At 38.0% G+C, this 22,599-nt stretch overlaps 1 protein-coding gene across 3 annotated transcripts in view; it reads right to left on the reverse strand.

Annotated features, from left to right (window-relative positions):
* The window catches only part of AK5 (adenylate kinase 5), an 82,849-nt gene that overhangs the window by 8,167 nt on the left and 52,083 nt on the right, over window positions 1-22,599 (reverse strand). For all 3 annotated transcript variants that reach the window (XM_056497278.1, XM_056497279.1, XM_056497280.1), the window contains exons 9-13: window positions 15,919-15,961; window positions 14,779-14,823; window positions 6,103-6,266; window positions 4,974-5,090; window positions 990-1,178 (exon numbers count right to left, since the gene is read on the reverse strand). In XM_056497278.1, the coding sequence (XP_056353253.1) occupies window positions 990-1,178; window positions 4,974-5,090; window positions 6,103-6,266; window positions 14,779-14,823; window positions 15,919-15,961 (558 nt within the window). The remainder of the gene's footprint in view (window positions 1-989; window positions 1,179-4,973; window positions 5,091-6,102; window positions 6,267-14,778; window positions 14,824-15,918; window positions 15,962-22,599) is intronic.

A 22,599-nucleotide genomic window follows, 5' to 3' on the forward strand; every position in this document is an offset into this window, starting at 1 on the left:
GTAAGCCTAAAGATGGAAAATAAGTAGGGACTTTTTTCTGCTACTTAGACTTTGTCTTATGTGCACTTATTGCAGGGGTTAGGAAAGGCCACAAATCAGGGCTCTTCCTTTGAGTATCTTTTTTCTCAGCATTGTGTCATTTACCCTGTTCTCAGGTTAGCTGCACATTGAACAAATTAGCTGCACATTTCTCTTTTTGGAACTTTGCAAAGGAGAAAAGTTTGGGGCAGGTGATTTGTATGTGTGCTACAGCCTCTAGAAAGAATAGATCCCATAGTATTTCCAGAAACTATTACTGGATTCTTCCTCTTTTAGGACAAGACAGAGCAGTAGGACTAGATCCTTCTGTAATTGAACTGACAGTTTTCCATGACAAAGCAGAGAAATAAAGAAAAAAAAAACAAAACCAAAATCCTATGTAAATGAGTCTACAAATGTGCCAGCTAAGTGCACTGATGGAATTTTTCTTGCTTCTCTGTATTGATTACAGAATAAAAAGAATGCTTTAAATATCACATCCTGAAGCAGGTGTAAACTGAGGTAATCCATGGAAATTAATATAACTATGTTATTTATTCCAGGAAAAAGAACTTTCTTGTATGCAGCTCTGTTTTATTTCAGGATATACACTGTCAGTTTTGAAGATTTTACTAAGGGGTTTGGATTAACATAATCTTTCATCCTAATTTTGAAAGATCTTATAGAGTAATCAATCCTAATTCTTAAATAAAAAGTTTCCAGAATTTATGTTTAATAAGAGATTCTATATAGATGAGTAACTGATTCAGGATATGTGCTCTGACTAAGGATAATCCTGTGGTTTTTTTTAAGTTTCCACAAGTTGCAAGCAAATCAGGGAATTGTAAAATGAGAAAAACTGGAAAGTGTGGGATCAGTTCATAAATGGTGTCATGTCAGTGTTTTCCAAATACTGCTCTTATAATTGAAGTAAAAAACAATAATTTAATTTAAAAGGTCAAGTAATTTACCTTGCATAACTGTGTCTTCCTTTCATAGTATGCAGTCAGAGGGTTTGATGCCTGGTAGTAGCTTTCAATTCTTTCCTCAGTGGTTTCAGTGTCCTCAGAGTTCTGACTGCTCTGATTCCTCATCAGAAGGCGACTGCTCATGGTTTCTGCAGAGCAGTCCAGGCAGAGCACAAGCTTTGGTTCCCCAATCTAGAGACGAAGGAAAACAACAAACATTCAAACTACTGGCCCAGTAAAACAGATTTTGTTTGGATAACACCAAAACAGTCACCAAGGAATTTATTAGCCAATAGTGTTTGTCTATGGAGAAATTATGCTTATTAACAAACATTGTTCATTGTAGCAGCACTAAGGGGTGCCAGCATTGAGAAGCAAGGCTGTGATTGCCTGACACACAGAGAGATAAAGAGACAGGATCTGACAAATTCTGGCTGCTTGGACTGAAGAGCTTCAGTTCATTATTTGCTAGATGCAAACAGTGCAGGACTTATGGAACACTTGACTCAGATATTTGTTGCCCTTTTGTGTTCAGTGTGTGAAAAGGGAGTGGTAAACTATAGTTCAGTATTTCAAGATGAAGTAGCAGGAAATATCCACATAAAAGTGTACTTGAGATGGAAATGAGTAACAACAGACAGGCTCAGGGACACCATCAAATATTCACCAGAATACATCCTGTGAATTACTTTATGTCACACAGTATTTTATGTCCTTGTTTGCAGTGTACCCACATTATTCCTACCCATGCTGTAAAGGAAGGATGTGATACATTTCTCTGCATTTTCAAATTGCCAAGTAATTCCAAATTCTATGGGAAGCTGGTCATTTAATGCCGTTTGGCTAGTGCCAAACTAGTCATGAGGAAGAGTCTGTCCTTTTCTCTAATAAAAATAAATACAGATTTATTTATTTTTATTCTTAGGCTAGCAAAGATCATAAATAATCATCTCTCTCTACATTTGATCATAGGTATTGCAGTACTTTATGGGAAATAAGAAATAGCAAGAAAGAGAAGAGCAAAATGTTCTTTATAGTATTTCAGGAGAGAGCCAGAAGTTCTAAACACAAATCCTCATAATTCTTTCCCTGAAACACTGAAAAATATGTATGTAATTTAGCATAACTCTTGGAATGCACTGTTATGCACCCTGCTCAGGCACAGTACTCTCTGACACAAGATTTTGTTTGAGCTGGGCTGAGTCCAGAGTGGTAAATTCCACTGTCTCAAGCAAAATACAGGTGTTATGGGATCAGTGGGGAAAAAACGTTAATTTTTCCATGCAGTTATGTATTTAATCCTTCAATGACACTCTCAGTCTTTCTCTCATTCCTTCCCTTCCCAGCAGAGATCTGGAAAACACTTTTTAGGAAAAAATGAGCAGACTTGTAAAAAGATGACTGCTCATCACACTAGTGGCCATTACAAAATCATATTTTTACCATGGCTACAGCAAAGAAAGTCTAAATGGAAATTCAGACTGTATGGAAATTATCATTGTTATCTTTGTTGATAGCCCTTAAAGGAAGAAATATTCTAAAGGTAAATATTTCACGTCAGGCCTTCTGCACTTGACTGAGGACGTCTGGATTGTGTTGACCTTTCTACCACCCCTAATGACTTTCTAAGAGAAGCTGAAGCCAAGGGATTAGGTCAGACAGTTCAATGACAGGCTTTTATCTACCCATTTCTACCACACAGAAAACAGTAATGCTATTAGCTGTAGCAGCACTGGGTTTGAGGATTAAAAAAGCCAACAAGGCAGTTTTAATACTGCATGAGACATAGAGAATTAAAAATATATGTGGGCTTAATCAATGACTTAAACAAACGTCCTTTTTGTATAACTGGATTAGGATGGTGAGAAGTTATTTCCTCCCAGTTTTACATGAGGAATTCCATGGTCTGTTTTAAATTATAATAGAATAAATGGGAAATAATTCCTTTTATCAGTTATACTCATCACCTTACAGTGAGAATATGATGTAGACTACTGACTAATAGGATCACATAATACTATCCTGCTTGATATACCCAGCCTGATTTGCTCTTGAAAAAAAATTACATGGTTTTCTTAAAAGTTTCAGTATTGCTATATGGAATTCAAACCATTACAGAAATATCTTTCTTCCAGACTAAAATCCACAAAAGTTGAAAGTAATGCCCTTATCAGGTATTTCAGCAATTTTTGCTTTTTTGTTTTTTTAAAATTACTATTGTCCTGACAAAATTTAGCTTAAATAATACATACCAAACAAGTCTAATGTTCTGGATCTTTACTCTGTCTCACTGGGTACTTCCCACTTGGTGCTGAGGAATATATAATTTAATAATGTTTGTTCACCTTGTAAAAAGGCTGAGGAGGAAGCAGAGTTTTGTGCTTCTCTAGAATTATGGCTGGGGAAAAGTAAAATTGTATCATAGAAGGGAATTGGGTAAAATTGGCCAGAGAATAAACTGGTTCTACATAGCTCATTCTGTTTATGAGTAAAGCTCTGAAATATAAGCATTATTCTTGATGTCTTCTAAATAGAACAGGTCTTTATTAACAATTATAAAGCTTTTTAGATATCATGTAGATATGTAGCATTATTCATCTGTACTTTGCTGCCATTAATTAGTAAGGCCTAATGTGCACCCCTTTCATTCAATTATAATTTAAGAACTTCTCATCACTCTTTGGAAAGAACAGCAAAGCATTATCTCAAAAACAACTCATTTTAAAAAACTTCACAGTCTTACTGAGCAGCTCACAGCTGGCCTGTGAAAAGTGGATACAAGGCACAACAGGGGTTACAACACATTCAAAACAGTCACTTGAGGTCCTGTCTTTTACTCCAAATGCCAAATGCAGTCCAGGACTACAGGATCTTTTGCTGCTTTCAGGGAGCTTCAAGGAGCTCTGCTTCATGATTGAATGCATTAAAATTTATTTGCCTGGCAATACCTCAGTGCAGGACACTCCAATCTCTAAATCCTGATGAGTGTCCACAGGACATGAACGTCTGCCTGACAGAGAAACAGCACTGCTGAAATAGCTCCTCCTCAAACGTGAAATCAAAGAAATCTCCAGCATCTTTTTACAATCTACAGCATTTTATTAAAGGGACTAATAAGTAGACATTACTGTGAATGGCTTCTATAGCAAATCCCATTGCTCATTATTTTGTCTGGCTTCTGATGCCTAAATCTTTCTAGGCTTTTATGGTAATCAACTAAATAAAGCAGCTAAAGGCTCAGTGAGAAAACAGGGGTTTCATTAAAGTTTTATTACCTTATAAACTTGTTTAGGACATTTTTGGAGTATATTATGATGTAATAAATACTAACTATTATCCCTAATTCACCACTTCTTTTCTCCCAAACCCTGGCAGATTCATTCATAGGCTCAGACAGAGTATTTTCTACAGACTGAGAAATGTACGGCTGAGACTTCTCACTAGGTCTTAGCACATCCTGAGGAAATCGATAACTCTCGGAACTGCCACGCAGGCACTTGCAGAATGCTCTTTTTATGGCTGTGCCACCTGTTACTCATCACAAAAATTAAATCTGTGTTTGGCTGTTTCAAGTGGCAGCAAGCTTTAGCAGAGCTGGCTTACTGGTAATAAATATTAACTGTGGAGATACATACTTCTATGAACTTGCATCAGATAGTGCTTGATCAGATTTTTATGAGAAGTACAGCATTATCAACTAAAAGCCAAAAACTGGTTCTAAAATTATGTTTTCTACATTGTTCCTGGTTTACATTAAATTTAGGTAAAATCAGCCTTTACTTCTCCTTCTAGAGTACTCTATAGTCTGTGTAGGCAAGGGCAACAGCTAGATTTACTATACTGATGGGGTGCCAAAATTTCAGTGATCAGCAGCCCAGTTCTGCTGGATTGGCTTTTTACATGTCCCTGCTGCAATCAGCTGAAGAGAGGGACTGAAGCAGCACCAGAGTCACAGGAGTTACAATAGCATTACAATTGTATGGTCACCTTGCTCTCAAACTCTTCTGCGTCTTTCAGCTCTTGGGGATAGCCATCGATCAGGAATCCTTTTGTGTCCCCTAGCTTGGAAACCATGGCTTCCTTCAGTAGCTCTAGGACAATACCCTGTATATGAAAGAGAGGGAATTAGTTGGTTAATTAATAAGAAAGATTGATACCTTTGTTTGTTGCACTGACTTCAGTCCTACACCCTTGAAAACAGCCCTGTTTGACTATAAGTAGGTCCTGTGAATGCAGGTGTTTTTCTTGTCCTGCAGGTAGCAGGGCACCCTGCTTTTTATTCTCTCAGGACCAGCTGTGCCACACAAATCTAATGTTGCAATCCATCTAAGATTTCCCAAAGTACCCTCCAGTTAGCTCAGAATATTTCATCGTTTCAAATTGAATGTTAATACCTGTGAAATGCTGGAGTATTGCTGCAGCATTTTCCAATCTGATTGCATTTTGCTATGTCACTGGTATAATTATATTACATGGAAAGTGACCCCATCTGACCAAACACACTGAAGAGCAAAGCAATCAAAATCAAGCCTGAGCACAGCTTTTAGTTTTCCCTGAACAGCATTTCCCAGTATCCTTCATTAACAAACACATCCTCTGACCTAGCTGCAGTTGTTGAAGACCCATCAAGAGTTGGGACTGTGGACCTGCCATGTAAAAGTCAGGTCCAGCTGAGAACAACACCCTCTGCCTTCACAGTCTCCATTAAGCTGCAGTCCAGCTAGTCTGGGATGTCAGCCAGCTCTGCAGGGAACTGCTGCAGGTACTGTAATTTAAAATAGCTGCCAGGAGATCCAGCTCTGAATCTGAAATGTAATGCTATAAAAAGGACATAAAGTTTCTGTTTCCTGTACTTACACTTATATTTTGCAATGCATCTGTCTCACTGTATTTCATGTCTAATTTATTGCCTATGTGAAACATAAAGAAATACTGGCACTGAAAAGGGAAACAAGTGCCACGGATTTGGCAACGAGGAAATGTCTCCCTGAGGTTACAGATTAGTTTTACTGAAATGGGAATCATCAGCTCCAGTATCTATTTCCACTGTTTTAGACAATATACCTACCAATGCCTTTCTTTAACCATTAGAACCCCAAATAAAACCATCACTCACGCCAGGCACAGGTTCACCACATTCCACGATGTCTTTGATCAATTTACTTCTCTCTGATAATGATGATAACTCATTTTGGAGAAGGTCACTAGTGGACAGGTGAGTAAATCCATATTTCTTGGCTAACTGTTCACACTGGCTACCCTTGCCAGAGCCAGGCCCACCTATGTGAGGGAAAAAATAACTAGAACTAGAAAAGAACAAAAATCTTCCAATTCTCAAACTATAGGTCACCAAGAAAATGGGAGGAAATTGATTGGGAGACATGGACTGTTTTGCAATTTTTTTTGTAGAGACACTATCTACAGTAGAACAAGTCATATACCTCCCTTCCAATACAACGACAGTGCTGACTCAAAAATGTGTTGAAGGAGTCACAACAGTGTGAAATCTCTCATAGAGGAGAACCTGTTCCTAAAATGCCATTAGCATGTTAAGGGAAAGCATGAAGCAGCATGTGGAGAAGGGTATTTGACTTGTGCATGTCCAGTTTGACAGCTGCAGCAAATGGCAGTGGTGTTCCCTGCACCACTGTGAGGGAAATAATGAGAACCTGCAGCTGGCCCCGTCCTGCCCACAGGGAGAGAGCGGCCAGGAGGGGAAGGCACTAACCAGGGGATGCTGTGGGTGTCCTCCTGGCAGGAATGGCACCTCCAGCCTCTGCTGCCTTCCCCGGGGAGCGGCTCCAGCTGGAGCCCAGAGCTCTGCCTGTGCATGGCCCAGCTCCGCCATGGAGGCGGCTCCTTCTGCCCCGCTCCAAGGCCCATGGCGTGGAAAGCCAAAGGCCTCTCTCTTCAGGCTGCAGCTGAGGCATTGCAGCCACCCCTGCTGGCTGGACACAAGGACAGCCATGGAGCCTGCTGGGAGCCCATGGAGCCTGCTGGGAGCCCATGGAGCCTGCTGGGAGCCCCTGTCGCTGTCCCAGTGCGGTGAGCTCACACTGCTGGCCCTGAGGCGCCATGGCGGCCCCAGGCCGTGAGGGGAGGGAAAGCAAATTGCTGCTGTGAAATCGTGGAGAAAACCTCCCTGCCTGTAGCAGCAATTTTGCAGCTTTTGATGGATCTATTCAGAAGATCTACTGCAGCAGGAGTAATTACAGCCTTGGAGGGAGACTATGCTCTTTTCAGTAAAGTTTTTTCAGCAGGTGACCTGTGCTATTTATCAACTGTGGGGACTTGCAGGTAGGGCTACACAGCTCTGCATCGTGCAGTTAAGATGCTAGAAAATATGTGGATTTTCTGTTTACTTATCTTTCCACAAAATAAAATATAGAAATAACATGTTCACAGTAGAGCAAACGTAGCATCATCTCTACCTCGCTTGAACTTTCTTCTAACTTTCGCATTCAATGTAAGAAATAATTGCTCTGAGCATATAATTTTCAGAGAAATTACAGTACTGTAGCTGAGACTAAAAATTGGGTCATGAAGGAGTAGCATCAAAGGAAGGGTTTGTCTTCTGTGAGTTGCAGTCTTTTACTTCAGCTTCACACAGAGAATGACCAGCCTATGCTGAGAGAATTACACCTGGGCTACAATTTTTCTAGAACTGTATTTGTTGCAGGCTTATCTTCTGGCCAATGTGTGTTGCATGTTGTTTTTCTATTGCTATAATATTAAGAACATTATTGTTTTGTAAAAACACTAGCAGAAAGAAAACAAGGAAAAAATAGGAGTGGCTGTAAAGAAACAGATGTAGCAAGATTACAGGCAAATTGCTAGTAATGAATCCCTTAAATATCTGAGTGGTAATTAATTGTATTTCTGGCCTGTTTTGAGTTTTTTTTAGATCTATAAGTTTGTTTATACATTTTGTCTCCTGGCCTTGAATATGCTAACAGAGCAGTAATTTAATCCTATTTCTTTGGTGTATATATATACAGTATTTTAAAAACCCAACTATAAAGATTGTTTCTCTTCTCAATGCAGAGCCCAATTAGAAATTTCATAATTTCTCCTCACATACAAAATAAATAAAAAAAAATAAATTTCAGAAATAACAATACAAGGACATTTTTGGTTTTTATTAGGTAAATATTCAGAAAATTTGATGTGCTTCTAATACCTTTGTGTGTTAGAATTTTAAAAGAGAACACTGTCAGAATGGCACAATATGCAGGGTATACACCATAATGAGTGTGCCTCCAAACATTAATTAAAATGACCATTTTTTTATAGAAGAGTTCAAACAAAGCAGAGATTAATATACTGAGCTCTTTAAAGAGTAAAAAAAAAATATTTGAGTAAGCTGTGTCCTAAAAATGGAGGGGTTTTATGGCCACTGGTATTAATTTACATTCATCTGATGAGAAGCAAAGCATCCTAGTGCTTGACAGATGTGTACAACCCTCTTTATCAAGTCTTGTCCCTTGTAATGAATGAGACCACAGTTCTTGCTTGGCATGATCTGAGAAGAGACAGAATTCCCCAGGAAATTCAGCACTGAGGGCTGAGCACAACTTGGCCTTTACACTAGTATGACTTTATGTGTCTGAAATTAAAATATTATCTTGTTTCCCTCTGAAGTTCCCTAATGTGACTGAAATAGAGCTATTCAGGTGGGAAAGGATGTGAAAGTGCATTTTCTTACTAACTTGGTGTTTCCTTCTTGCTCAGAGTATGTTCTTAAAAGACTGCTACATAAGCAGCTTTAACAGCAAATTAATCTTGCAGCCATGAAGTTCACAATCAATTTGTAGTGTTACAAAATTGTACCTGTTCTTTTAGTGGATATTTTTCTTAAGTCTATTCATTTTTCTAAAGAAAAAAAATACTCTGAAGAAAGTTTATCTGGAATAGCATACAAAACATGACAAAGGCTAGCAAAAAGATTTTTTCAGTTTAGAGTTCACTGTGACTCGTTACGGTGTTTTTCATAGGGAAAATACTCAGGGCATTGGAAAAGGTAACCAAGTGTTCCCTAAGGCTCAATTGTTAGTAGAAAAATATATCCCCACTTTTGTTGTGAAGGCATAAGATTCATTATGATCACTGTCATTTTTTCTGTATGCTGTCATCTTGTGATCTTCCTACATATACTTTGAAATCATGGTTCATGATAACTTGTTATTCAGATTAATCATGTTGTCTTCTGATTTCTATATATAAAGTGAAGAGAAAAAGCTAAAGCCTAGGAAATAGCTAGAGGAATTATTATTGTGATGTGACCTGTAGGACAATACAGAACTACCAGCAGTTCTTCAACATTAGCATGCTTTTGTATTTTCCTAGTATTGTTCAGTGCAGTACACCTTGCTTTAAAGCTCATTTGGAAACTTAATAAAAATCCCAAAACTGCACCTGAAGAAATTAAGAACATTGTATTAATCAGTAAGGTTATTCTTGGAAACAGAACTCTTTGAGTGTCCCTTTGTGCTTTTTGATACAAACAGTAAGCAAGAATGTGGAACCAGAGTACTAACACAGAAATTAAATGCAGTTCTCTATATTGCTTTTCTGCAGACAAGGCCAGATTAAAAGGTCTCTGCAATCCCTTAGTGCAGTATTCCCTTCCATTATGTTGATTCATCAGCCTGTGAGAGGGGATCTTCTGGTAAATAACTTTCTGGCAGCACTGCTGACTTAGGTGGCTACTTTTCCCAATTTATTGACTGCAGAAATGCTTCACAGAAAGTCCTTCAAGGGGAGCAAAAGAGTGGTCTCAGTGAGTGGGGCAAACAGCACTTCTGGGTGCTCAACTGCAGCCAGCCTGATCAGTCCAAGGTCTCAGCTCTCCTCCCTTCTGCCCGAATCTTCCCCAGACATGGAAGGCTGAGGAGCCTGGGCATGCCACTCAAATGAACCACTCTGACCTAGAGCACATCACCAGCAGATGAGTTAATGATGACAGAGGGAGCTGGGACTGCTGCTGTGACTGAGCAGGGCCAGGAACAAGCAATATGAGCAGTGCATGGACCAGCTTTGCTGTCAGAAATACTGGTAGAGCAAATGTGTCATGCAGACAGACTGAGATGCCTCTATTTTAAATCTTACAAGTTTATCATATACTAAAATATCATGAGCATTTATATAAAATGCCAGCAGTAGGATTTACAAGACAGTCCTACCATTTATTTTAAAGTGTTTCAATTTCTAGACCTTGTTATCATAATGAATATCATCCCTGTATCAGGGAGAAATGCCTGCAGAGGAAACCTAGTTGCACTAGGGAGCCTCAGAAGTCTGAATTGAAACCAAAATAAGCCCAGTCAATCTATCCCTAAATTCAAGAAAAAATTTTGGAGGACTTGATCAGTTTGGCAATTTTATCAATGCTACTTGGATTATATAGTCAAGTAAAAATAAGCCTTAACTTCAGAATATGGCATTTGAAGGCTTCTCAATAGCACCTATTCTGTTATTCACAAATTATTTTAGTCTACATGAAACCATACAGGACTTGTACTATTATTAAACAACAACAGCAACAACAGTCCTCAACACTTTCTTTGTATTTCTTTTTTTTTTGAGAAATTATTTTCATTAGAAAAAATGTGTTGTACATGTTGGCAGAGTGATGCAATATCCTGGGACATCACTGAGTTTTCATCCTTCTTATAGAAAATGTGAAGTTTATTTCATGGGAAGTCAGAGAAATCAGCCTTCCACATCATGTACAGTTAGCTTAGACTGTCTGGAGGTTTAATTATCAGTACTGCTCATTCTATGCTTTTCTGATTGCAGAAGGAGCTGCAGTACAGGTATCATAGCATAATTTAGGTTGGAAGGGACCTCATCTGATCAAACCTTACACTCAAAGCAGGCCTAAATTCATGATAAATTCAATTAGGTTATGTCATTCAAGGTCTGACATACCTGGGACAAATAAAGAGTTTGAGTTTTGTGATATATATACTTATTGAATTTTGGTGTGTAAGAAGCTCCTGTGTGCAGCTGATAATGTCTACTTCTAGGTGTAAATGGTGAGAATACCTTCAGTGTCACCTAAAAAGCTGATCTTTCTTACTGAGTTTAAGCAATTACCAGCTTTAGATCAGCAAGAATATAACAAAGATTCTGTAGAGGAAAGTGGTTATATTAGCTAAGCTTTAAGCACCTCATTTACATGTCAGCAGGGAGTTTGTTCCTGATCCAAATTGCAGAAAGATTCCTGAAACCTCCTGATTTACTTTTAGCCTCAACCGAAGCCAAATGTTTTCTGAAGCTCCTGCAGAGGCCAGGGAGGGGTAATGCTCCCAGAAACTGTGTTGTGTATGACAGTTTTGTGGATGCAATATGGAATATTACAGTAGTTAAGAATTAGAAGATTGTTCATCATTCACTGTCATTAAAATTGATGACATAGGGATTTTTTTGTTTTTGTTTTTGTTTTTGCTTTTTTTTGTCTTTTAATGACTGGCAATAATTACTTAAGTTTTGAATATTTATTAGAGCATCACCCAATTTTATCTTTGTGCCTCTTTATATATTTTTTTTCTTTTGAATTTTATTTTACTGGCCAAATTCATCTTTGTTTTGCTTCTCTTATTATCCTGCTGTTATCTCCTATGTTTTTATTTGCTGGTACTTTTTTTCTGCTTTACAATATGGATAAAACATTGGCATTGTTGTTTAATTAATCCAACTTGACTGTTATTCCAATTAATTCCTACATTAGCTCTAATGGAAACTTTTGCTAATTAGATTATTTCTTTTTCTTTCCCTTTTTGGAAAATTTTCAAGGGTAATTAGCGGGGGAGGGAACTGCCTGTTTCTTTCCCTTTGTCATAAACAGTATCTCTGTTTGTCAGGTATGGCAGATGGTGCATTTATTTTGATTCATTTGTAAACTTCTTCAAATGTACATCTTTAAAATTCTAGCTTTAAAACACCTTTATAAGCATCTTATAATTTCCTCATGAAATAATACACACCTATGTAATGAATCAACATCCTTAAAGACATCTGAGCCCAGGACAGATTTTCCCATTCCAGTATCCTTCAGCAGCCTGCTCTAACCCAACTTCTCTGCTGTCCCTCTTGTCAAGGTATCATGGGCTCAACATCTCTAGCACTGCTCACTGCAACAGAGCACTTAACCACTGGCATTTGGGACTTTTTTCCTTCTCTCCATCCACAAGTTTTGTTCTGCTCCTGTGAGATTTCTTCATATTTTTCTTCCACTCCTGTACCAATCACAATGATCAGATTTCAGCTCTTGACTGACAGCTGAGATGGCTTCCTGCCTGCACAAATGTGTGCCTTTGGGGAGTGTGTGCAATGCTAAAAGCTGGAGTGTTTGTGGGTCAGCAGGTGATCCCTGCAGATTTACCTGCCTGAAAAGGACACAAGGCAGAAGAGCTTGTGGCCACTCCAACTCAGCTGCTGCAAGAAATCTGTCTCTGGGAAGTATCATTTACTTCCACTGCCTAAGTGGAATAAAGTCAAGATTTTGCAGACAAATGAGTAACCATGGGGGTCTCATGTTGCTCAAAAAACCCCAGCAACCTCCCTAAAAATCCTCTCACTCCTCTCATAAGACTTCAAGAAACTTTTTCAGGGGTGCAATGATGGGGGGTGGAGATGGAAGTATTTTGGGAAAAAGTATAAATCATTCTAGATAATTTTCTGAAAATTAACCCATGTTTGGACTTAGTAAAACTTCTCATGATAGCCTTTTTAACAAAGAAAATGGAGTTTTGATTAAGGCACAATTTATCTCTCCTCCCAGGAAACATTTACTAGAAAATATGAGCAGGAATAACTAGGAAAAGGGTGTGATTTCAATTTTAAGCTGCAAGATGACTACTAGATGTTCTATAAAACTTATAAGTTAAAATTTAAAATCACTCCTTATAAAATAAAAATATTCCCAGAGGCAAATGAAAAATATGTTTTGCCATGGACAATTTCAGAGGCAAAATGCCTTGAATGTGTTCTCTTCTTTTTTTTTTCCCTTACAGATCTGACTGTACAAACCCAAATATTTTTTTTCAATAAGATATGCAAGACAGAGAGAATTCAAATTTTTCACTGCAGTGAACAGCAGGAAGGTATACTTCAGTAAGCATAGATTACAGTTTGCTTAAAGATTGAAAATAAGGTGTTATGCACTCTTTCCTTAAGCAAAGCCTCCAGTGAACTCTTCAGTAACCTCATTTTACTTTTTCAAATACATAGCAATAGAATTGCAATAAATGGAGTCAACTTGTATTTGGCATAAGAGAGCGTGAGATAAAACTGCAACATGAGAACGCTCTTTTAATAGAATCTTTTATCTTGCAAGGAATTTCTTGGAATTATTGAGTCAAACAACTATGTTACACCAGGATCAGCTACAGCAGGTTGATCTGAACTCTGTCAAACTGGGGTTTGAACATCTCTAAGGAGATACTACAGTTTCTGGGCAACTTGTTCCAGTGTTTGACTACCCTCATAGTAAAAAAGTGATTTTGTTGTTTAGGTGAAATTTAATGCCTTTTAAATCGTCCCCATTTTCTCTCATCCTGTCACTGGGCACTGCTGGGAAGATTGAGGCTCCCTCATCTTCATTCCCTCCCATCAGGCAATTATTTATACTTAATGGTAAAATCCTCTGGAGTCTTCCCTTCTCCAGGCTGAATAGTTCTCTCAGCCTCTCCTCAAATGAAGGATGCTCCTATTCCTCAAACATTTTTGTGGTTCTGCACCACAGTCACTCCAGTAAATCATCATCTTTCTTGTACTAGGAGCCCAGACTGGACACAGTACTCCAGATGCTTCCACAGCAGTGCTGAACAGGGAGGAAGGATCATCTCCCTCAACCTGCAGGTATTGGAATGTTTTGGATGCTTCCTGAATTCTAAATGAAACTTCCATTCACTTATTATTAATTTTGGAAGTCCCTTTTTTTTTTTTTTTTTTTTTTTTTTTTTTCCCAGGAAAAACAATGCACAAATTGATTTAGTTTTATATAAAATCCCCCATGTTCTGGTATCTATCCTTAGGTCCTTGGAAATGTATGTTTCTGTTCTGGATTGTAAAGCAGTTCTAAAAACTGCTCAATACAAAAGCAATTATTCTTTCCAAGTAATTACTACCAAGCTTTAAGATCAATCTTCTGGTTATAATTTGTTTTAAAAGACTGCTCTAAGCTTATGCTAATTATATTACTCACATTCATGTGATAAAGGGCATTAACATGGTGCTTTTACTTTATGGTTTTCCAAAAGCAGTATGAAGTAAACCCTGAATCTACAAAGCTTCAGTCTAAGGATCATGCCTAATGAGCAGCCTGTTGGCTTTTGACACGATGCTGAACACGTGCAGAATTGAAACCTGTATTTAACAGAAGTTGCTTCACAAATAAGGAAGGGAAGAGATCTGATATTTTTCAGCCAAATCTTAAACCTCTGACTTATAATTCAATTTAGTAAAATTTTAATTAATGCTGGTGAGGCAGCTTTGGTGTGGGAAGTCACACAACTCAACTGTTACTGCAAAGGAACTAAGGTTATTTTGAACATGTTCACAATCAAATGAGCTGCCTGCTCTGGGCTTTACACAACTGTTGATAGTATGGTTAGACCCAAGTTAATTACATGTTATTAGATCTTAACTCCCTTTCAAAAGACTAAACCAACACTGTAGAATAAATATTCTCAGCCAATCTATTTTACTAAATAAATAAATCACATCATCAAAGCTAAATAACATGGGACTATTCAAATGTAGCAGTCAAATTAGGAATCCTACTTACCAATAACAAAAATGATGTTTGATTTCCTGAGATCTTCTGAAAAGTCTAAAATGAAAATAAAAATTCTTTAATGGCAAGAGCTACTAATGTTAATGTCAGCTACTTACCACACCAAATTGTGTAACACTTGTGCAATGGGATCTGATTTTACTAGATTTACTTTCTGCTATAAAAGATATATATACTTCTCCATTCCAAAAGGTGCTATTATCCCCAAGCCTATTAATCTCTCAGTTTTGTAGTTGTCATCACAGATATGACAAAGACATTTTACCTGAAAATAGATCTTGCAATGCACACCAGTTCTTTAAAAAAAGAAAGGGAAAAAGAGAGAAGCGGATTCATCTTGATGTAATAATGTGATGTAATGCCTCCTCAACTGCTGCAATTTTACTGAGCATATTATTACATTATAATTGATATAGAATCTTGTCCATCTCCCATTTAGATTTTATACTCTCTGAAATGTAGTTCTAAATTCCTCTGAGCCTCAAATTCAGTCAAATAATAACCATCTTAGCTGAAATCCAGGCAATACACCCACCAAAACTACGGTATGTATTAAGCTTTGCCTTTAACTGAAAGTGTATCTTTTGAAAAAGCAATTCCTTCTGGTCTGAGTCCCAGTCATTGCACTAATTATACCAGTACAGAAGGTGATCTTGCACCATGTGAGCCTGCTGAAATTTTATTATGTCTTTATGAATTTTTATTTTATCTATACAAGATACCTCATACAATTCTGGGGTTTATTTTGTGGTGTCTCAATCTCTTATAACAAAAAATCATTAGCCATGAAAAGTTTTGCTTTATCCTTTCATTCCTTTAGGCTCTTAGCACCTTGTCCTTTCTAAGGAGACATTAATAACTGCCAATTTCTGAAAACAGCTATGAGATTCAATGCTGATTAACAGTAGTATTTTCTAATAATTTTGGATCCACTGCCCAAAAGAGTATAGAAACATCTTTTACAAACTTTAATTTGCATTCAAAGAGAATTCACATGATATAAATCCCTTGAGGCATAAAATTCACAATATAAATACCCTGAATTCACTTTACTTTCTAAGTAACTATTTAAATAACAGGAAATCAAAGGTTCAAAATTAAATGACAATTGACACTGAAAAAGAAACTCACCTCCTGTGCTCTCATAACCAGAAAAACTTGACTGATCCTCCTCCTGTTAATTAAGCAATTGACAAATTGAAATGAATATTCTGCATAGTTTGCATTCCTTCTTATATCTGTTTATCTGTAGATCTTAATATATATCTCTCTGAGCTCTCAGTTTTAATCTATGTTGAGATACAGTTTACAGTGTCACAGAAATGCTGTTAGTGCTAGAACACAAGCACAGAGAACCCAAGATACCTTGAGATGATTCGCTACCTCACATAATGAGTGGAGTTCCCAGGGTTGGGAATGGGGACTGGTGGTGTTTAACATCTTTGTTGGTGACATGGACAGAGGGGCCAAGTGCACCTTCAGCAAGTTTGCCAATGCTGTGCTCGAGGGAAGGGATGCCCTCCAGAGGGACCTGGACATGCTTGAGAGGTGGGGCCGTGTGATCCTAACAAAGTTCAGAGCCAAGTACAAGGTACTGCTCCTGCATCAGAGCAATCCCAAGCACAGTACACGCAGGGTGCAGAATGGATCCCAGGCAATCCTGGGGAAAAGGACCTGGGACTGCTGGTGGATGAGAAGCTCCACGAGATCCATCAGTGTGCATTTGCAGCCCAGAAACCATCCCTGTCCGGGGCTGCATCAGAGGCAGCGTGGGCAGCGCTCAGGGACTGGATTCTGCCTCTCTGCCCTGCCCTTGTGAGACCCCACCCGGAGCTGCCCCCGGCTCTGGGGCCAGCACAGGGACAGGGACCTGCCAGAGTGAGACCAGAGTGAGGAGTCCACAGAGATGCTCAGAGGGCTGCAACACCTCTCCTAGGAACACAGAGAGTTGGGGCTGCTCAGCCTGGAGAGTCTCTGCAGAGACCTCACAGCAGCCACCCAGGACATGAAAGGGGCCTTCAAGAGAGCTGGAGAGGGGCTATTTCTGAGGACACAGAGAGACAAGGGGGAATGGCTTTAAACTGATAAGACAGTAGGTTTAAATTAGATCTTGGGAAGAAAGAGAGGCACTGGAACATGTTTCCCAGAGAAGTTACAGCTGATCCACCCCTGGAAGTGTTCAAGGCCAGGTTGGATGGGGTTTGAGCAACCTGGTCTAGTGGAACAAATCCCTGCCTGCTGGGGGTTTGGAGCAAAATGATCTTTAAGGTCCATTCCAACCCAGGTCATACTTTGCTATAAAACTGGTTTTGTGAGGAACTGCACAATTCCTATATGATATATAAGCAACTAATGTGCATCCTGAATTTCTTCCAAAGTAACTTTGGTATGCTCAGCTTTTAATAGTGAGAAAGCAATATTGGGGAAACTTTTAAAAGTGAACTATAAAGACAGTATTGGTCTTTGATCTCAAATAACTTAAATGGGTTTACCTTCTGAATGCAACACAAGCTACAAAATTATTATAAAGGCTGTTGAACTACGAGGAGGGACTACACCAGGGAAATGGGGCATGTGACATGTTTTTTCTCCTGAGATTTAGCCACTTAAAATTATTTTGTCACTTACTATATACTACAAATAATGAGAAATTACAAATTCTGGCCAGCAAGACTGCCAGAATGGGAATTCTTTATTGTCCTGATAAGTGAGAATTATATATATGTTAGACATAGTCTAGGTTATTAGCTCTCAATATCCTCACAAATGCTTTAGCCTGGCCTGTAAAATATCAATAATAGCATTGACAGTAACACATCCTCACGTGATAGTATTAATTACATCGTCAGTGCATAACATCAACATGAAGCATGTTCTGTGAGTCATTTCAGTAGCATATGGCTATCAAGCCATAGCTTGTGACAGCACAGCTCTCAGAAATAGCCACCTTTAAATGTGTAGAGCTGCAGGAGTAGATGGAGTGACACGAACTGCAAGGTGATTGGAATGGGTAAACTGCTGCCCACTGTAATTTGCAGAGTTCATGCTCTACCCTTGCAGGTTTCTCCTTGTGTTCCCATCATCACTGAAACTGAAGTACTCTTCATTAGGCCGAAGTACCATTACACTGGTTACACAAATTATTTTCATTTCTTGATTCCCAGTAATTCTCAGCCTATTACACTGCAGCAGAAGAACTGCTATCTTAAAAAAAAAGCTGTCATTTTCAAATAAGAGATTATTCTTTCCTACATTTCAAGTGACAATATTAACCCCACATCCTTTATTTTTGGATGTAATAATACTATAATTGATCTTGCAAAGGATATATTGCATACAAAAGGCTTCATTTTAGATGCTACTTCTTATAATGCCTTTGAAAGTTTACAGATCAAAGTCATTTTAGGCACTAAGTATAGAGTAAAATTTCTTTAAAAATCAGGATCAGAATTCCAAGCTTACAATCAAATTAAAGAACTGAAAGCAGCATTACTTCTTTCAAGTTTTGCTTTTGTTCTCCCCTATGATTGCAGACTGAAACTGTCTCCAAGATGCTTTTGTGCTGATCTGGGTGAGAAGCTAGATGTGGTGTTTGGTTTGAGGTCCTTTGAAAGGGTGACAATCTGTCACTCTGTTTAACGCAGTCCCCTCATGTTTGCAGTTGAAAATACCCATTCCTGATTCAGTCTTTCTAGCAAGTAGGTCTCTAAACTGTGAATGGCTTGACCTGTATCAGGCTGAAAACACTGCTCTGCCTCCTTACCAGAGTGCTTTGGAAAATAACTGTGGGATTTAGCAAGTGATCACATAAGGCAAAGTCCCTCCAGTTAGACAGCAAATGGTATTTGACACCACATTGCCATCAGCAATACAGTGATTTAACAGCAGTCTCTGTATTCTCAGTATAGCTGTTTCCATGTACTTGAAAGCAAAGTGAGGAAGATTACATCTTATAATGAGCTCCAAAGAAAGATGGGTAGTCTGTAATTTCAAATGCCTTTACAGTTAAGTTATATCTCCAAATATTATCTGGAAACATATCCACTAGTGGAGCATAGCTGTCTGTGTAACTACTTAAACAATATCAACAGTACATTAAAATAATTGCTAAATAGAGAAGTTTGCTACCAATAAAGAATCACTTATTTGACATTTGTCTTTAGAGTTGGAAAACACAGGCTTTTGACAGACATTTTACTTGTTGCTTATGTTGTAATTAGTAAATACCTGACTGGTAGCAGATACTTCATTGGTTAATGACTTTTCAGTTTCTGTCATTGCTAAGTTGAAAGTCCACAGAATCACAGAATTATTTGGGTTGGAAGATTATCTAGTTTCAACCCACCTAATTTCTGTAATAACAAACTATGACAGTAAGTCTCAGCAAATAATAATGGAATGATACAGAATTCTTCAGAAGTTTCAATTTTGCTGCTAATGAATCAGTAATTCTAAGGTATATCAATAAAATAGATTTAATTTTTTTATCTAATGAAGGGACATTTTCTGAATTAGGACTTGTGACAGCTGTTTTGAATGTCAGTTACCTGATGAAATGAGAAAGCTTTCCTGTTACCCATTAATAACCTCTGCTCCAGTCCTTATGTATTTTAGTTAGGGTTTTGTTTTTTGTTTTACATGAAAAAGAAAAGAGTTCTCCCTTGTCACCTCATTGTCGTTTGAATGCTTCTAGAAAAAAATGGTGAAAAGTGCCTGATACATTTTATTCAGATTTCTAGCAGATTTAAAAGAAGTTTCTCCTTCAGATTTACCAAAGATGATAAATAATCACAGATAAAGGAGGAAAGAGGCAGTAGAATGAGACTGAATTTAAAATACAGCATGACTGCTGCTTAAAATTATGCTCAGTTTTCAAGTTTGAATTTGAGAATGTAAATATTCCAAGGAATGTTTCAGACACAAATTATTTAAACAAATAAAAATTACATGTTCCTTTGCTGGCTTTATGCAAGGGCAGTGCTCCCTGGGAATGGATTTTATGAGCCATACCATTAAATTTGATTTATACTTCAAATCAATTTTAGAGCCTGAGCAGCTTTCTGCAAGCTGAGTGTTAAAGTATGCCTCTGGAAAGCAGAGGTGGATGTGTTCTGACCTGCTCTGCACCAGAAATAATAAATAAGCTAAGACACAGTAGGAATACCTTCACCCTTCATGGCTTTTTTTCCACTGAAAGACAGATTTTCTTATATACTTCATACTGCTCAGCAGAGTGGAGTTTTTTGTGTCAAAAAGGACTAATAGAAATTAAAATAAGAGTCCAGTGCTAATGTTTTTCTCTGTGATTTTTGTTTGTTCAGAGTGCATACAACTGCAAAAACAGTGTTCATAATAGCATCTAAAACTTCTGGCAGATGAGATTGCTGTGATTCCTGTTTAATTCTGGGTTTCTAGTGAAGACAAAATTCTGTGCTGCTATCTCTTGTGAGGGCAGGCTGAGAAGGAACCTAATCAATATCTATCAGTAGGAGTAAGGGAGGTGTCAGAGGATGGACCAGGCTCTGCTCAGTGGTGCTGGGCAATGGACAAGAGGCAGCAGGCAGAAGATGATGCACAGAAGTTCCACCTGAACAGAAGGAAGAACTTCACAGTGCAGGTGACCAAGCACTGCACAGATTGCCCAGAGAGGTTTCAGAGTCTCCCTCACTGGAGGTATTCAAGGGCCATGAGATACAATCCTGTGCCATGGGTTGTGGGATGACCCTCCTTGAGCAGGGAGGTTGGACCAGATGACCCAGTGTGGTCTGTCATCCCACCTTACCCATTCTGTGATTCCATGATTATTCTTTCAAAACAAAACATATTATCAGGTCTAAAAATAATATTTAAAAATATTATACGTATTAGTTAGAGAGTAACCCATTTTTAACATTCAAAAGCAGGATCAAATTAGCTTTTAAATTTGGTTGGGTTTTTTTTTTTCAGATTTTGCATTCAAGTTCTTTAAGAACATCAAGAAGAATATCTGTAGGTAGTTCAGAGAGGCAAAAGCCACAATCTGTGTGCTATAGTTTTGGGGGGGTTGTTTTTTATTAACTTCTGTACAAATTTATAATGACAAAAATACATATGAATACTAAGCATGAAAATGAAAGCAAAATCTATTTAGTTTCATACTGATTTCCAGACACTGGAAAAAATTCAAAGAAATTACCTCTTAAGGGCAACAAGGTATGCAACCAGAATACCCCTCCCAGGAGAGTAGCAGCAATTTGCATCATCACAGCACTTTAAGAGTGTTCTGGCAAACCAAACACCTCATTTGCAATTTAATATTAATTAGATTTAAGAAGCTGAACTAGAGGGGTCAGCATTATATGTAACTTGAAGAACTGGAGCTTGATTTTTAAATATATTTGTGTTTTAAAGATATTAGAGACATTCAATAACTATATTATCTATACATAGTTTCTATCTAACACTGATTTTAAAATAGTTCTATCACATATAGTATTCAGTCTGCATTTATAGAAAGCACCCAGTGCTTACAAAGTTCTTTCTAGAAGTAAGTTATCACTACTTTTCCTTTAGTAATCTTGTTTTTTTTTTCTGTAAATCACCATCACTCTTTAAATTTTTCTTCTCTATGTGGAGTATTTATGCTGTTTGGTACAAATTCCCCTGGGAACATTTTTTTAAATTTTTTTTCATCAAGCCACTGCAGCAGAGAAGTGAGCAGGAGACCTCTCTGTGTACTTGAACTGCAAACTTGGTGCTGCTCAGCTCCTATTTTAGACAGCTGCTGGCAATCCTAATGAATGGATCCCTCACATCAGGCACCTCAGAACTATGTGCAGAACCTCTCTGCCCTGAGAGCTGCCTTCTGAGAGGTGAAATTCAGTGGTTTGGGTTTTTTGCTGCAAATGGTTTGGTTTGGGGTTTTTTTAATGTATGTGCATTTCGTGGGTTTTTGGGAGTTTTTTAGACTTTAGATAAAAAAGGCTTTTCTCCAGGCCTGTCTCAACTCAGTTCTCAAAAAGAAAAAGATCTTGGCATGGAGAAGGACAAGAATAGAATGTTGCAAAAAACCCCCCAAATCCAGCATGTGACCTCAAATCCTGTGATTTGCTGCTGTTCAGATAAAAATTGATAGTTGTGCTCAAATTTTGCCTCTCAAAGACCTTCCCTGCTTAGTATCTGACAAGTATATCCAAGCTCTACTAAAACATCTATTTATCTATTGTTAGGCAGTTTTATAACTTTCAACTTCTGCAGTATTTATAAAGGACTTCTGTGTTAAGAAGGAATTGAACTGTCTGAAGAAACAGTTCACTGATTTGAGATGCACTGCTGTGAAAGAGTTCTAAAACTAGGCCACTTTTCACTCTTTATGGCTGGTATTTAAGCCCAAAATGACTAACATTGACTGCACAATCCTGGGATACATAAGGAGTAAAAATAAACCAAATAGGAAGCATATGGCTTTCTGAAAATACATAGGGGATTTTTTTTCTGTTTTCCAGTGTACCCGGAGAAGCCACTCTTCTGCTTCAATACAATACAAATAAGGGATTTTAAGAGCAGCTTTTTATCCCATAGAGTAAAACAGCATCTTTGCAATCACTGTAGTTTTATATCTGTACATAAAAATACATAGGATGTACTTGACAGTGATTAAGAAATATAAAAGTAATAAAAAGGCATTTCCTTCTGCAGTGTTTTAAAATATAGGAATTGTTACTACAAATGTTTTCAATAACTGGTTTTGTTAGCTGTCTTTAAGGATGCTGGACTATGGGGACAGAACCAATCCACAGCCCTGAGTAAGGCCTCTAAATCTAGGAGGAAGTG

This window comes from Oenanthe melanoleuca, chromosome 8, assembly GCF_029582105.1.
Source record: "Oenanthe melanoleuca isolate GR-GAL-2019-014 chromosome 8, OMel1.0, whole genome shotgun sequence".
NCBI classification, from domain to species: domain Eukaryota; kingdom Metazoa; phylum Chordata; class Aves; order Passeriformes; family Muscicapidae; genus Oenanthe; species Oenanthe melanoleuca.